Source organism: Notothenia rossii (assembly GCF_949606895.1).
Source record: "Notothenia rossii genome assembly, chromosome: 9".
NCBI lineage: Eukaryota > Metazoa > Chordata > Actinopteri > Perciformes > Nototheniidae > Notothenia > Notothenia rossii.
Genome location: NC_136907.1, coordinates 61856700 through 61873582, shown reverse-complemented (window position 1 = coordinate 61873582; position 16883 = coordinate 61856700). Strand labels below are relative to the sequence as shown.

The following is a 16883-nucleotide window of genomic DNA, read 5'->3' as shown; positions in this document are numbered from 1 at the left end:
CCATTACTTATAGTGAAAATCACCCTTGAATGATGGGATAGTAGACCAAAAGCTTTTGGAATCCAAACTATATAATAAGTACCCTGTATCAAGATTGATGCAAAACAAGTGAAATTTGACCTTTTTGGAGGTTTAAAACCGGAAGCTCATACACTCTTGTAGCTCTCATAGCAGCTATAGCTATATGAAAACTCCGGTTATTAACATAAATGTTATGATGGATTATCAGCAATAATTTCAAAGTGACACAGACACATTGGAGTAATCTTCAGCAGCGTTTATATGCGTTGTAATGCCCTTGAACACAACTTGTGATCAGAAAACAGCAAAGGTAAGAAGTATTTGTCGTTTTGGCTACGTAAAGTGAAGTTGTGTGTTGTCTTTGCTGGCTTTCGCTGCCGCGGGTTTTGGGTGTGATGATACTTATACCATTGGAATCTGTGGAATCTCAGCTTTCAAACGCTATCTAGTTTTTGCAGATCAGATGAAGTATACAATATTTCTACCGTGAGTTATGTGCTAAGTGCGTTAGCACTCTTTCGCTTACTGCTTATTCAGAGGCTCTGCGTTAGACTTGTGTTTTGTTTTCGGTAAAAATAGTTAATATCGTCAGGTAGCTGAGTTTTTTCCCGTTAGGTGGGTATGACACATTCATAGTTTGTGAAATGTTAAGAAGCCATCAGACGCTGTTTCTTGCAAGATGTTGCGGGAGCCCCCGCCCCCCGGGGGAGGTTAAAATCTTTGACTAGGGCTAAAACTAAGAATGACTTTTATCACCGCTTCATCTGCTGATTATTTTCTAGACTAATCGATGAATTGGGAATAGAAATGAAACAATACTAAAGTCCAATGTGATGATTTAAAATGTCTTTGTCTGTCCAAATATATTTAGAAAAATATTATATACAACTGAGAAAAGAGCGTAATCTTCGTACTTTGAGAGCATGAAAACAGCATTTTTCTGTCATGTACTTAAAGGATGAATCAGTAATCAAAATAGTTAGTGATTATTTTCCTGTCGATTGATGGATCGTAATAATTGCAGCTTTAGCTCAAACCAACCTTCTTGTCAGCCACAGTAGGGTGAACTGGTGGTCGGAGGAACTGGTCTGATTCGGGTCCGGGCTCCAGTGGCTCTCCCCAGTCTGAGAGGATCTGTCCTGGGATCAGCTGGAGCGTTACAAAGGACCCTGAAGACTCTGCAGACCAGGGGTCTGAGGCTGAAGAAACAACAGAAAGAGGTGTTACAACAGATCCAACTGTATAAGTGATCAATACAAATAATGAATTAATAAATTAGAAATCAGCCCTACAGGCATCAGTGCTGTGAAGCGAGGCCTCGTCTTCAAGGTCGACCAATCCCGTCCAGTTTGAAGGCGAAGCGCTGCTGCCATCTGAGGACACAGCAAGGTTGCATTTGCAAAAAAATCAATCTTACTGTATTTATGTTTACTGATTTGACGTTTGGTCCTGGAAATAATCAGCTTCATTATGCTACTACTGATATTTTAGACAGATGTGAAACCTCTGGCAGTGGTGGTTTGCTGTGTAGTCACGTCCGGGCTGCCGGTCCCTGCAGAGCCAGCATCACTGGAGTCTGTGAGGTAGCTCCAGGGCTTCCACAGGGAGGTGTAGATCTGAGAGATGGAGCCCGAATCCTTCATTTTACCTGGGAAACAAGTTTAAGAGATTTCTTGTTCACATGGCTGTCAATGAAGGATTTGAACCAGCTTGTCTCAAAACTTTGCTGTGTATTCATTTTGCAGTCAAGACAGAAACCGCACATCTGAAAATATTTAACTTCAACACATCCTGTTCTTGTTTCTCGCTCTCCCACTGCTGCTGTCAATCCAGCAGCTTCACAGACTTGACAGTGGGATGGATAATGTGGATCCAAAATCATTGTTGCCATGGCTACACCAGTGGCATTGACATATATTGTAATTGAACAATAGCTACATTAACAGCACTCTTCCACAGATTTGCTTTTGGCCAGTAGCTAACTTTTCAAATCCATCAGTAACGAATCTATTACACTCCTTTTCCATGATTAAGAATATTATGCAGGTGCAGATTCAGTGTCTGATTCATTACCTCTGTAGCAGTAAGCATCATACAGCGCTGTGGTGTTGTCAGTTGTGCTGTTGGGTGTGATGGTGCGGACCCCCAGCTGGCCCCCCCCACAGTCCAGGCGACGCCAGGTCACAGGGTAGCGCACGCTGCCGTCAGACAGCCAGCCTGGGGCGCAGCTGTCCAAGCCGGCCCTCCACGCCAGATAGAGCTGCCCCACGGTTGCCAGCTGCCCCCCCAGGGACACACAGCGGTCTGAGGCGGAGGACAGGGACAGCCTGCCTGGGACCGAGGAGTGGAACACTTCACCTGGAGGACGGAGACAAGGGAACTTGCAGTGAAACACCTGGGTTCTGCACAGGCTTCGAAATCTACTGAATTACTTAAAAGCTTAGGCTATTGTATTCTACTTTTTCTCAACAAATCCCATGTAAAGGCCAAAACCAATAATATTTTTCCCTTGCCTGTATGACGCACACGTCCCACAGCCCATTGGTTGCTATTGAAGATGTAAATATTTAAAGGTCCCATGTCATGGCCATTTCTACTGATCATAATTCCATTGTTGAGGTCTACTAAAATAGATTTATATTTTGCAATTTTCCAAAATCGCATTGGTTTCTCATACAGCATCTCTGTGTAGTATGTGTATTCACTCTCTTTCCTAAACGGCTTGTTGGAGCTCCTATTTATGTTTATTAAGTTTAATAATTATTTTTTGGGTTGTTTCACTAGATTTATTTAATTATTATTTAAAAAATATATAGACAAAACTTAATATTGCAAAATGCAACCATGACCATTTTTATGTGTGTGTGTGTGTGTGTGTGTGTGTGTGTGTGTGTGTGTGTGTGTGTGTGTGTGTGTGTGTGTGTGTGTGTGTGTGTGTGTGTGTGTGTGTGTGTGTGTGTGTGTGTGTGTGTGTGTGTGTGTGTGTGTGTGTGTGTGTTTGCTTGTTCACAGACTGCAAAGACCTTAATCAGGCCAAGTTGGGTCCCATGTTGATTCATGACACACACATACACCACTGTAATGTTGCCGCTCCTATAAAGCCCTGCACTAACCCCTGATAGCCAGTTAATAAGACCGGACCTTGCTGGATGGCAGCTGGAGCTCAAATGGCTGGAAAATGGAAATGGCTGTGTGAACAAAAGCATCTGCTAAATGAAAAGCATTGACTACAAACCACTGCCTCTAAGTGCCCTCACAGATGCAGTATTGTTTATTTCTTATTACATTACACTAGTAAATAAAATGGATACAGGACATTATCCGCCCCTTTGTGGATGCTACTAAATCACTTAACTTGCCTGAGATAGAGATCCTATGATCAAGGCCATTTCCTTGTACTTTATTTTATGAAGATGGCCACAGTGCAGTTACTCACAAAAGGAGATGAATCTAATAAATCATGATTACATTGGTTTATCCAAAAACATTGTGTAGCTCAGCAGTTGTTTTTGTGTCGGTAAGATTTCATGCTGCTTTGATACCTGTAGATGACAGCTACTCCTCATCATGTGTTGAGGTGTGTGTGTGTGTGTGTGTGTGTGTGTGTGTGTGTGTGTGTGTGTGTGTGTGTGTGTGTGTGTGTGTGTGTGTGTGTGTGTGTGTGTGTGTGTGTGTGTGTGTGTGTGTGTGTGTGTACCATCCAGTTCTTTTGCATAACAGTAAACATCAAAAAGCTCTTTCGGGTCCCTCTTCCCATAATTCCTCACTCCAGCAGAGTACTCCTTGTGTCCATAGCAACCAAGCTCTGGCAGCTCGACAGAATAGCTGTGGAGATGAACATGTGGGAGTCAAAACTGTGAATGAACCTCGTTTTTACTAAGCATACAGTCTTTTTAACTCGGGGACATAGTACCAACAACGTCTAAGCTCACATATCAAAGTGTATATCTTCATTAAGACTCTAAATGTCAGTTAGAAAAACATTCTTATTTGCAATCTCTTTTAAAGGGCAAGAGAGTGAAATCAATTAAAATATAATTAGCAGCAACGTAACAATGTTGGTAAAAGGAAAAACATGAGTCTGAAGCAGATAAAATTACAAAACTTAATACTACTTAAGACTGCAGATAGTAAGATACAAGTGGAAACGAACTGTACACAAAACAATCTTAAGGTATTACTTGACCAATCAGATCTAGTGCCTAAATGTAGTCCCAGACACGAATGGTTTTATACATTTCCCCACAAGTTGAATTATTCCTTTAAGTAAAAATGCCTAATAATCCAGTCCAATTTCAGTCTTCAAAACGGTGAATATGAATATGCTTTCTTGTTTTTCTATGACTGCAAATCTTTTATAATTGGGGTTAGGACTGGGGGTCAAGTAAAACGATCCATTTAAAAAACCTGGACTGATGAAGATATTGAGAAAATGATCTGCAGATTTAATAATAATAATAATAATAATTAATAAAATTGCTTCACACAATGCAACTAGTGAGCAACACCAAGTATGTGAGGATCAACAGGAAGTTATTGAACGCCTCCTCACCGGACAGTCTGATCATCCAACCATCCCGCCGAACAGCTGGCGAAGCCGTCATAGTACGCCGCCCACAGCTGGGCAGGTGTGGCCATCTGAGCTGAGTTCTCCTGGCAGGCCCGCTGGGCATCGGTGAACGAGAGGGCGTATCTGGAGCTGGGAGCCTGATAGTGAAACACCACGCCTACACGAGCAGACACAGGGACAGGTGGGGAGGTGTTTATCTGAGACATACAGCCGGGTTTAATGTGACTAAATCATTGGGATGTAATCAACAAACAAGTCATTCTGGCCCCAAGCAGATCAATCTAACAGTGGGTGACTTTAAGCTTAAATTTCACAGATGGGCACTCCGAACAATTATCATGGGTATTCACTCCAAACTCTTTAATTAAAATAATTACACAATTGCTCAAGTGGAAAACTAGATAGCAGGAACAACACAAACACACGGAGCAGTATGCTGCATTAATGAAGTCAGTCATTACGATACTGATATAGTGAATCAATGTTATTAATGTTTAATTAAATACAAACGCTAAAAAGTGTTGGCAGTGCTCTTGTTTTCCAGCTGCCATTATCTATTTTACACTATCACAACAAGCCTGGATTGCAATAAATGAGAAAAATCAATTAAGAATGTTAAAGTATTTGTGTTTGGATGCTGCTTGGTCCGTTAGAAGTGTTTTATTCTTTAATACAGTATGTCCGTTAGGCACTAAACTTTTCTCACAGTCCCGTCAGTGGTTGCTGCACTTACCGGATACCACCAGGGGCACAGTGTCTCTCTCATAGTCGTTGCCCATGACAACCTGACAGTGGTAAGTGCCTGAGTCGTTGGTGCGGACACTGGAGATCTCCATGGTAGCATTCAGAGGATTGGCAGCGTATCCTGGCAGCATGACGCGGCCACTGAAAGCCTTATTCACCTTTATTACATCACCTTTGGCACAGAGAGACAGGGTTCTTCAGTATGAGTCTCCATTGGCATCTTGCAGATTTTTAGAGATAAAACATAAACTTATAAAGGGTCTAAGATACATATTAACATGTCTTCTCAATGGCTCGGTCCTATGTCAACACACACTTTTCTGCCAAACACAGTTTAGGTTATTTCCCACGAAATACTTTTGTATTTGTGTTTTTTGTCTTTACTTTTCCCACTGGGTAGTGGACGGGGATCAGCTTACAACGTGACTCTCAGACCATTCAGGATTCATTTACTAATTCAATGTGATTCAATTAAATCAACACAATACTGACAAAGCAAATGTTCTCGAGTTAAATAATGGTTTAATTTCTAACTTTAGATTTAATGGTTGCTTATTTGGTCTTTTACATTTAACATTATAAAAATAGAAAAGGAAATTGAAATGTAATCTTTTCAGAGATGTTAAAATATAATCAGTATTTTTATTTAATTTGAGTGGTTTAGTTAAAAGTAATGATCTGCAGCCTAACTCCTACGTCCACCTGTTACTTTTGATTATTTTCACTGCATGCTGCATTTAAAAACCTGGTGAATGGGCAACCAGTATAGTTTGAGGACCTGAAACAAATTAGTAAAAGGCACCAACACTTTAAAGGGGGGTAAATTCCATCAGTGCCATGCTTTGACTTTGCTTAAATAATTTCACTCAAGATTTTTTTTGAAGTATTTAAAAGTTACTATTAGGATTTATGTCCTTTTAATACCAGGAGCTACGTTAAGCTTGTTATTCGCAGCTCTTTAACCCATGAGGTTTGGATTTATTCATTACATTCTTCCAGCTGAGGAGAGCTGCAGATCAGCGGGGATGATTGTGTTAACACACACAAATAGTTTGATCCACTTTTAATATAAAAACATTGATTAGCGCACCTTTCACGTTTACTCTCTAAGCACTTGAGATGTTATCTGACTGAGTAAAGTAATGTAGGTCTCAATCAACAGCTGACCCAGATCATCGTGTCCTACTTTTACCTTTAGCAGAAAGCACAGTCTGCTCATGAGGAGCCCCCTGTCCCTCGGCTGGTCCTCTGATGCGGGTCCACAGGACGTGGGGGGGCTTGGGGGAGGAGCTGGTCTGGAGAGTGAAGACACAGGGGAGGACGGCTTTGCCTGCCAGCGTTTGTTGGACTGTAGGATGTGTGATCCTACGCATGTTAACTATGGAAGAGACTGCACCTAGAGGACGAACAAGACACCAGAAACAATTAGAATCTAATTAAATGTGTTGGTCACTTTGCTTACAAGGGAAGAAAATAATGGACGTTTAATTGCATGTGTCTACTGTCTGACAGACATGAACAAGGCTGGTGTTTGATTAAAGAGCTTGTCTCACAGTATTCTTCACTCAGCAGTGGAGGAGATGTACAGTATATGCATATGAGCTGTACTGTAACCTCCAAGTCTGCTACAGTAACAAGACCTCAGGGATTCATTAGCAAGTTCACACTCACGTTTCCACACGAGGAACTGCTTCTATTGTACCAGCAAAGAAACATAACACTGACCCATTATAAGAATCCCACACATAATTATATACATGTATACACAGACAAGAGTAGAAAAAAAATCACACATAAGTAATCACAGCGGCTCCAACTTAAAGAGGCCTGATTATGCTTTTTTGGGGTTCCCCTTCCCTGATGTGTCATATAGGTTATTGTATATGTAAATGGTCTGCAAAGGCTAAAATCCCCAAAGTTACCTCGAGAAGGAGTTTCCCACACACTCTGCCCCCCTGCCTGAAACGCCTCCATTGGACTCTTTGGTTTACTTCTATAACATAGTGACACTCGTGCTTCTATTGGATGTATGTATAGGCTAAGGGGCCGGACATCTCTAAGGGGTTGACCAATCACGACCGAGCCAGCCAGCTAACCAATCAGAGCAGACTAGGCTCTGATCTCAGACAGAGGGTAAAAAGAGGTGCTGCAGCACAGGCAGTATGAGAAATATAGAGCACTTTTTGAACATTAAAGCATGGAAACAGGTCACAGTAGAGTCACTAAATACAATTATGAACCTGGTAATAAGCAAAACATCGTCCTCTTTAATGATTTATTTGTATGTCTAACCTATGTTTTCATACTGTAAATGATTCAAACTGTCTGTCAAACAGTTTGATTTACACTTATTTAATGTGAAGATAGGCCTAACTTGAGCCACTGTCACTGTGAGAGACAGGTTCACCGGTCTGCAGATTGATATCAGAGGCCTGTACGACGAAGCCATACAGGTAGCAAGCTAACTTCAGGGGGTCCTACGACGCTGGTTCTCTTCTTAGCGGGCTAGATCTCCATGGTAACTTATGCTGAACGGCTAGCCTGGTCCTGAGCAGGTTAGTTTCCAGGATAAGAGATCAACTCAGTGAAAGCACCGCCAGCTGACCAATCAGAGCTCAGTGTGCGAAGTTTAAAGCGATCAAGTCATATTACAGGATAGAGGAAATACAGAAAAACTGCTGTTGCAGGAAAGACGGCCGGCAAAACTGTGACTGTGAACGTGAAAATTAATAGAATATCACCTCCCATCTTTAGAGCAATCTGACTATTATAACATTAGCGTTAAGAAAGCTTACTTAAATATCTGCCACAACATAAGTAACCGGATCAAAGTAACATTACGTACAGGCCGCGGCACTGTGAGTGCAGAAGTCGATGTGTCCCATTATCATTCATATCACATCATATCACATCATAATGTATCATATATTTCCTTATCTGAGTCAGCTGAGCCGTATCTGGCCGTGCAACACTCACAGTGTCACATAGACTACTGTATGCAGAAGTATTATTTTAAGCAACACATTAATTTGACGAAACACTCGAGTTAAATGTAATTAAAGTCAGATCCACTCGTGTCTTAGACGGGGCAGTGATATCATAAACCTGTTAATGTACGCATTCAGTACTGGCAGTGGCTCAGTCAGTAGGGGCTTGGACTGGGAGCTGTAGGGTCGCCGGTTCAAGTCCCCGACCAGACCTAAAAAAAAAGGAGTTTGGACTGCTACTTGGAGAGGTCCCAGTTCACCACCTGCCCTGCCTTGGTGCCCTTGAGCAAGGCACCGGACACCCCCCTTCTATCCACTGCTCCTAGTAGACTCCTGGTACTAGGATGGGTTAAATTCAGAGGCCAAATGTCACTGTGTGTGCTGTGTGCTCTGCATGTGTGACCATTAAAGAGGGTTTCATCCCTCCCAATTCTATTCAAACACTTTTTCTTTTACCAGCTGTATTCACCTTGCAGCCGCAACTATGTGGCTTTTATCCTGGATAAAGTGTTTAAGTCATGGATGGATAAAGTGTTTAAGTCATGGATGTTTAAAGTTGAACGTCTTCATATTTGTCTAATTATAGTTGTCCATGTTTGTGATTGGTCGAATGCTCCAGATACCACCCCTTTCATGTGAACGTGCACCTAACTAGATAGAACACGGCTGGCTTGAGTTAACGAGTTGATAACCAGCGTCGTAGGACAGTTTAGCGAGAGCGCGTTTGTTTTGGATTAGGTAAGCCGGGTAACTCAAACATATCCAGGTTAGGTTGAACCGGCTTCGTAGTGCAGGCCTCTGCTCTCTGCTGGTTGCCATGGCATGTTGGTTCCATGTTACCATGACAACATGATCACCTGTACAGACATCATCGGCTACCGAAATATTTCTTCCTCTTTGTGGCTTTGTTCACTTTCATATCTACTGCTTGTATCAATCTAGATGATGACAATAATAATAATCATAATAAAATTGTGTTTTCATAAAAAGTAAATACTTATTTTGATCATAAAAGTTCATTTCCTTTTTTCATTGTACATTGACATAATGCTGACTGAGCTATCACCATGACAACTGAGCCCTCTCCTTGCTAATGAAGATTGTGAGATGTGGATGAAATCTGTAAAGACATTAGGAGGACTTTGAGTTCAATTTGTTTATTGTTCTTCTTTTTTTTCATTTAGGTTTAAATATAATTAATCTGACTATATACAAATAATAATAATGAGCCGTTTTTGCTAACAAATCCGAGGAATAACATGGACTGTGAGGCACATTAGTCCTCCTGGGAACAACAAGGCAGATGACAAAATGACAAAGCTTTAATGAGCTTAAAGCACATCTGCTTAAGGATTGTGGCTTTTCTTTTCTTGTCCTCTTCATTCAAATTGTCACCATTAGCCAAATGCACTAATGTGTGGCAACTAATATGAGCGTAACGAGGAGTGAGGAAAAAACAAAGCCTTGTATGGCACTTTGCACATGGAGGAAATGAATCCCCTTAAGATATTTCCATCTGCATTTAGATTGGACGGCTTTCACAAACTGAACCCCCTGAGAGCATCTCGCTGTGCTGAACCTCTGCTGCCTTCCCCCAAAATCAGATGTAATCACAGAATCACAAATACCAGGGACGAGCATGAGAGCCAGAACAACACAGAGAGAGGAGAGAGAGAAACCCGGAGATGAAGATGGAGGAAAAAGAGAGACTTTGGATGACAAGTGTGTCCTTTAGCATGGAGGTGGTGACAGATGGGACAAAGAGAGATCTGTTAGTGACATGAAAGGACACTCTCTATCATTAACAGATGCCGTCTCTTGTTCCTGTCAGGCCTCTTTCAGAGTCCATACGCTGTAAACTGCAAGGAGGCTTTCAAGGCCGATATCAATGTTTATTAAACTGAAGGGACTGTGCTGAGTTTGATCCTTTAATGCCAAAAGATAATGTTGCATAAAACATATAATAAGGAAATAAAGGCGACAAATCATACAGTGGGATGTTTTTAAAATGCTGAGTGTGAATGATTGGTTTTGACAGAGGAAATTGACCATTGATAAGATGAATAAGGTTTAACTACTTGGTTTTTCGGGAAGATTTTAATTGCATCTCACAATTTTGAATGGCAGTTTGCTTAGTTGTTTAAATTGTTGTTGTAAATAATATGTATTTCTTAAGTGCAATAGTTGTACACACCTGTAATTCTGTTTATAGCTCTACAAAAAGGTTAGTAAACATACCTTAACGTTAGGAGTACCTTCCACGTTTCCACCTTTATACTGAGCTGTTTCATAACTAAGGTAGCCAAGGTCGAAACACATTTGAATCAGGAACAAACAGCTTTAAACTCCACGTGTTCTTGTTAGCAGGCTGAACATGTTGTGATTAACAGAACAGTGCAGAGATTGATGTTCAGTATTTACCATTAACCTGGTACCCTGTTTGCCAGCTGTCCATCAGTAAAACTCTTAGAGTGAATGATGTTATCCAGATGTCCTAGTTCAGTATATCGTAGGACATTATTGACTGCTTGAGGGCAACTTTGAGATGAACTTGAACATTACTGACTCAAAACGGTCACGATTCATAATATATATACTTTTACTCATGTTAAAACAACATGAAACACAATGATGCTGTCTACTGTTTCGCAGTCAACACCCACACGACTGAATGTGGAGCAGTAACTTTCCGCTGTCAAAACATAATGTCAAGCAAATTAATGTTTTAATTTTGGAAATGAGTATGCAGTTTATCCACTTAATGAAAACCCAGGCTGACCAGCTCCCATCATGCATAACAATTGCAGGAAAAGTAATAAGGAGAAACTTATCTTTATCACAGGCAGTCAGCAGGCTGCATGTGGGACCTCAAACCTGCGATAGTTCCCACCAGAGACTTGCGGCTCTGAGATGTTTTATCTTTTTGTTCCATAATTGTGAATTTTATACATAGTTGTAAGGAACAGATGGTCTACTAAACTTGCAGAAATTGGTTTGGATTTGTTCCAGTTCAGTCCCACCGAGCATGTCTGCTCTCTCTTTCAACAATCAAATGAGTGCAGACCTGTCTTCTGTATTCATGTCTATGGGATGTGGGAGCTGATGTTTTCTGTAATCTGCTCCAGCTGCTTCTCTTCCCTATCTCTTTTTTACAAAAGCCACTTATGTGCCGACATCACCTGTTACTATTTTCCTTAATTTCCTGCAGTTCCTGGAGATGCAGCAGTTTATGGAAACAATGAGTGGCGGTCGGAGACAGATAACTTACCTTCTCCTAAAAAGACCGACAGCATTAGAGCAAAGAGGAGCGGCCGCCCAGCTGCACACAGATTCAGAGCCATCCTGGACCTGCAGAGGGACAGAGGAGAGGAGAGAAGTGAAGCTGGATGATGAAGGAACACAGATATGCCAGTGAACAGAGGTTGAAATATAGATATCTGAGTGTAAAACAAAAACTTCCAAGACGCTTTCAAACAATAAAGTTCATGGTGTTCATCTTTCTGTTTAGCCACAAATAAAATATTTGAGATAAAATTGTCTCCATCTTCCAAAATGTATGCATGTCATCATAATAAAGCATTGCTACATATGTTCATTCATTGGTGTCCAGTGTTGCCACTTGCCAACCTCATCATTACATGCTGTGTCTTTGAGGTAAACCTTAAATAGGTTTGTTGCATACAAACAGGAAGTACAAATGAATTGCTTTACAAATTGAACTTTGTAACATGCATAGGTTGTCATTTCATGCTAAAGAACATGAAATAAAAAAGAACTAAATATGTTGGTCTATAATTCATCAAACCTACAGTCAGCTCCAGTATCTGGGTTTTGTCATTTGGGTTTGTGCGAATCCTTAAATGAGAAGCAAAATATAAAAGTGCGATATAAATGGAGAATGTTTCAATGACAGGTGACAGACAAAGAGAAGCTTGCACAGCTGTTTTGGTTTACAAAAACCTCTTCAAAATTAATTACACCAATTAAATCCACACACACACACACACACACACACACACACACACACACACACACACACACACACACACACACACACACACACACACACACACACACACACACACACACACACACACACACACACACACACACACACACACACACACACACACACACACACACACACACACACACACACACACACACACACACACACACACACACACACACACACACACACACACACACACACACACACACACACACACACACACACACAGCCCTTTTAGAGGAACACATGATGAGGAGTAGCTGTCATCTACAGGTATCAAAGCAGCATGAAATCTTACCGACACAAAAACAACTGCTGACCTAATCAATGTTTTTGGATAAACCAATGTAATCATGATTTATTAGATTAATCTCCTTTTGTGCGTAACTGCTTTGTGGCCATCTTCATAAAATAAAGTACAAGGAAATGGCCTTGATCACAGGATCTCTATCTCAGGCAAATTAGGTGATTTAGTAGCATCCACAAAGGGGCGGATAATGTCTTGTATCCATTTTATTTACTAGTGTTATAATGTAATAAGAATTAAACAATACTGCATCTGTGAGGGCACTTAGAGGCAGTGGTTTGTAGTCAATGCTTTTCATTTAGCAGATGCTTTTGTTCACAAAGCCATTTCCATTTTCCAGCCATTTGAGCTCCAGCTGCCATCCAGCAAGGTCCGGTCTTATTAACTGGCCATCAGACATTGTGAAGTCTGATTTGATGTTAGACCACACACAGAGTCTTAGAACAAAACATGATTGACTTGTATGACAACCACTCCAAAAGTAAAAGACTGGATTCAGTTTTGGCACGCTGCAGTGAGAAGGCACTTCTGGTACAATACTATAGCACAACATATTGAGGAAATCCTACCGCATCAGAAATGAGCTGCTGACTTTGCCAGAGGATTTGGCTTGGGGCCTGAAGCTTCTCAGCTGAATGGAAAGACGCCCGAGAGTTTTATAGCCCTGCACTGGTATGAAATGAAGAAGACGACGAGAGTATGCTGAAGGTAAACAAGCTTTACTTTAAAGTCTAATCTTAAGGGGAGATAGGCATCCAAATAACTATTCACTTAAAAATGATTGGTTCCTTATATTTCCCTGACTATATTGGCAAAATCAACAGTGAGTTGCAATGGACCAAATGAAGAGTTTCGTGTCCATCGAGTTTGGACTGTCTCAATCTCAGTGATCTAAGTGAATTATTTATCCAGGAAATCAGAAGACCTTTTAGCATTCACCAAGGTAACAGCAGCTCAACCCTTCAGCATGCCTGATGCTGAAAAAGAAGATTATGCAACACCAGTTCAACCCTTTATAAATTACAGGAATAATGGTCTCTCTCTTCTCTGACCATGTGAAAGCGCAGTAAAACCTTCGACCGTATACAACTGGAGTGTGTGAGACAAATAGAAACATTCCTCCCAGATAAGTAAAGCACTCTGTGACACCTGCCGAACTAAACTGCCATTAACAACAATTTGTTGAAGGATTTTTTATTGTTGGCAACAAACTCTGGATTATTGGAAAAAGGGGGATTTCTGGTGTGGGCGAGACGCTGCTGTGCCACACACTTTGAGGCAGCCCATCCTGAAGGTGGGTCAGGACCCTGTGATGGGCCGTGACAGATTGGGGTCGAGCCGTTGGACTCTTTGCATGTAGAAGGCCCGGACCATTGGTGGAGCTAGCTGGGTGGGTGACAAGAGATTTCTAAAGGCTTGGAGAGGGTCATGACACCGAGGAGTTTGCCCAGCATTGTAAGCAGAGAGCATTAGAGAGTGTTGTATTGGAAAACCTGGGACTGGCAGGGGCCCAGAAGCCACTATCCACAGCAACAGAATACAGAGTTCAGCCTGTGGACATCTCTATGGCTGCTTTACAACCTACATTGCTGTGTGTTCTATAGACAAGCGCCTTTCAAAGTGCTACCAGAGGGGATTTACAACATACAGTGCATGGGCTATGCAATGACACCAGCCGCATACTAACCAGCACCTCCTTTTGTTGAGGACGAGACATCAGATGTCTTGAACGCCTCCCTCTAAATCGCCCCCCACTCTTCACTTTCACAGGCACAGCTGTGTCTTGAGGAGAAAAGAGCCAGAAGTCTCTAAAATGCTTCAGTGGACATCAATGTGGATGTCCGTCCGACACATTTTCACGATGTTGTCTGAATAGGATGCATTCTTAGCTCATTGTGAGTGCGGACGAGCGGAGTGACAGAGATCCAAAGAGGGCTAACAGACGAGGTTGGCAGACCTACATCACGGCTCAGCACTAAGCTGTCAATCTGTTGAAGCAGGAGACCCACTGGCCTCATGTTCATCATAACGCAGGAGAGACAGGGCCCCTCGACCCAAATCTCCTTCGGTTCAGCCGTTGGTGGGAAAATTGCTTGAAGAAAAAACATGAAGAGTGTGGAAGAACTCATGTCAGCTGCTGTTGAGGCTATGAGGTAAATCGCATTTGTGAGCACAGCACGACATCTTTATGCTGGCAATGCCTCCATCATGCTACATTGAAGTGTGTGAGTCTGTGAGTGTGTGTGTGTGGTTGTAAGTGTGTGGTTGTAAGTGTGTGCGTGTGCGTGTGCGTGTGTGTGTGTGTGTGTGTGTGTGTGTGTGTGTGCATGCGTGTGTGCGTGCGTGCGTGCGTGTGTGTGTGTGTGTGTGCTTCTTCACAGACTGCAAAGGCCTTAATCAGGCCAAGTTGGGTCCCATGTTGATTCATGACATACACACCACTGTAATGTTGCAGCTCCTATAAAGCCCAGCACTAACCCGATCGATGCACAAGGTAGGTCAGTGAGTTTCACCCTCTGCATCATGTTCACAAAGCATGAGCACAAACACATTGGCTAAATGCATTATAAAACACACATGCCAATACAAACACACACACAAACTGGCAGCTGGGAAGTAAGCTTCCTGTATTACAGTTTGTGAATTGACCCCCATAATGCATTTTAAAAAGATAACAGCGGGAGATTTCCTGAAAAGTCAGAGTATTCTTTAACAATGGGTCTTGGACTTCAGAAAGAAGTGGATTTAAATGATGTTCACTTTCAACAGGTGACTTTTCTACTGTTACTGACACATTCTATAGCCTCACTTTATGGCTGGCTGGCAAATTAACACCAACTCCATGTTTTTAGTTCTCCAACTGACTTTTTAGAACAAGAGAGACTCCAAACAAGCTAACAGTATGCTGTTTTAGATATCATTGGAATTCAAATGTCAATTGTTATAAAAAAAAAACCCTGCTTTCATGCTTACGATAGAAAAACATACCTGGGTAAAGGTTTTACATTTTCGTATTTTCAAACAATATGTTTCACTTCGGGACATACCAGGGCTTTTGGGAAATGTTGCTGGAGTCTTCCCAAACCATATAGCCTACAGGAGCAATAAAAGAGTCAAATAAAAAAAAAGAAATGAAACCATAATGTTTTTCTTTCTGCCTCTAAATTGGAAATAAAATTGTTCTCCACCATAAAGAAAGAGCTCAAGCTCGTTTTGCACCTTTGGGAAATGAAGTTTTCTTTTGTATTCTTACAGGAAGTTCCAACGTCTTTTTTGGGTGACGGCACCATGAAAAGAGTAAGCAGTTGAATTAATATCTAAAAATAAAAGGTGCTAAATAAAAGAGGCTGAGGACTTTTTATAAATCTGTTCTCTTAGACTTCGGGATGGAAACGGAGCCAGTTTTAGCCATAAGGAGTCAAAGTGTGGCTCTTGTGTTCCGCTCCTGGGACCTGACAGAAAAGGTGATTTCTCTACCTCCCTTTTTCTTTAATCATGTCTCTCAAACCTATTACCTCCAGAGAGCGGCAGAATAACAGCTCCGGATGAGTGACAGACAAAGTGGTGAGCTGGGAGAGGAAGAGGAATGAAAGGAAGGTCATTTTATCCCCGTTGTGACATTACTTCTCTGCTATGATGAAAGCTCTTCAGAGAATCAGCTAAAGCTTCATAACCCTCCTTCATTTTGCTGTTTGCAGGAGTTGCTGCATCTTGATATATATTATGATGTATAGTAATGTTAGGCTGTGTGTGTGTGTGTGTGTGTGTGTGTGTGTGTGTGTGTGTGTGTGTGTGTGTGTGTGTGTGTGTGTGTGTGTGTGTGTGTGTTGACTAATCACACTCAAAGCAACTAATGACTCATGCAGCTCTGCTGGCTTCAGATGGAGAGAGGACTCTGGAAAGCTGGTCCCTGCGATTGGAGATTACACACTCCTTCCTCTCACACAGACACCATTGATCTCACTGGGCATGGACACAGAGGTTATTTAAACCAGCTTGCTAAGGAGAGGCCCACTTTAGATTTGGCTCTAAGTTTGTGCAGTAGGGTCCAGAGAGGAGGCAATTCACATCACTCTGAAGGCTCCTCAACCGACAAGTGAAGTAGTTCCTGTAAGTAGGTAGTTACAGCGTTCCTGTTGTTTTCTTTAATGATTCATTGGTGCACAGTAACCTAAGAGGAAATACACCAATGTGATGTTTAATGCATGTATCACCAATTAGTGGAAACCTGTGAGAGATTGA

General features: G+C 41.7%; 1 protein-coding gene across 2 annotated transcripts in view; it reads right to left on the bottom strand.

The window, feature by feature from the left end:
• The window catches only part of LOC307018167 (neurocan core protein-like), a 45894-nt gene that overhangs the window by 23642 nt on the left and 5369 nt on the right, over positions 1 to 16883 (bottom strand). For both annotated transcript variants that reach the window (XM_079648290.1, XM_079648291.1), the window contains exons 2-10: positions 11591 to 11670; positions 6528 to 6731; positions 5325 to 5507; positions 4574 to 4748; positions 3719 to 3846; positions 2095 to 2379; positions 1526 to 1669; positions 1314 to 1394; positions 1063 to 1220 (exon numbers count right to left, since the gene is read on the bottom strand). In XM_079648290.1, coding sequence (XP_079504416.1) covers positions 1063 to 1220; positions 1314 to 1394; positions 1526 to 1669; positions 2095 to 2379; positions 3719 to 3846; positions 4574 to 4748; positions 5325 to 5507; positions 6528 to 6731; positions 11591 to 11663 — 1431 coding nt within the window. In that variant the 5' untranslated portion in view covers positions 11664 to 11670. The remainder of the gene's footprint in view (positions 1 to 1062; positions 1221 to 1313; positions 1395 to 1525; positions 1670 to 2094; positions 2380 to 3718; positions 3847 to 4573; positions 4749 to 5324; positions 5508 to 6527; positions 6732 to 11590; positions 11671 to 16883) is intronic.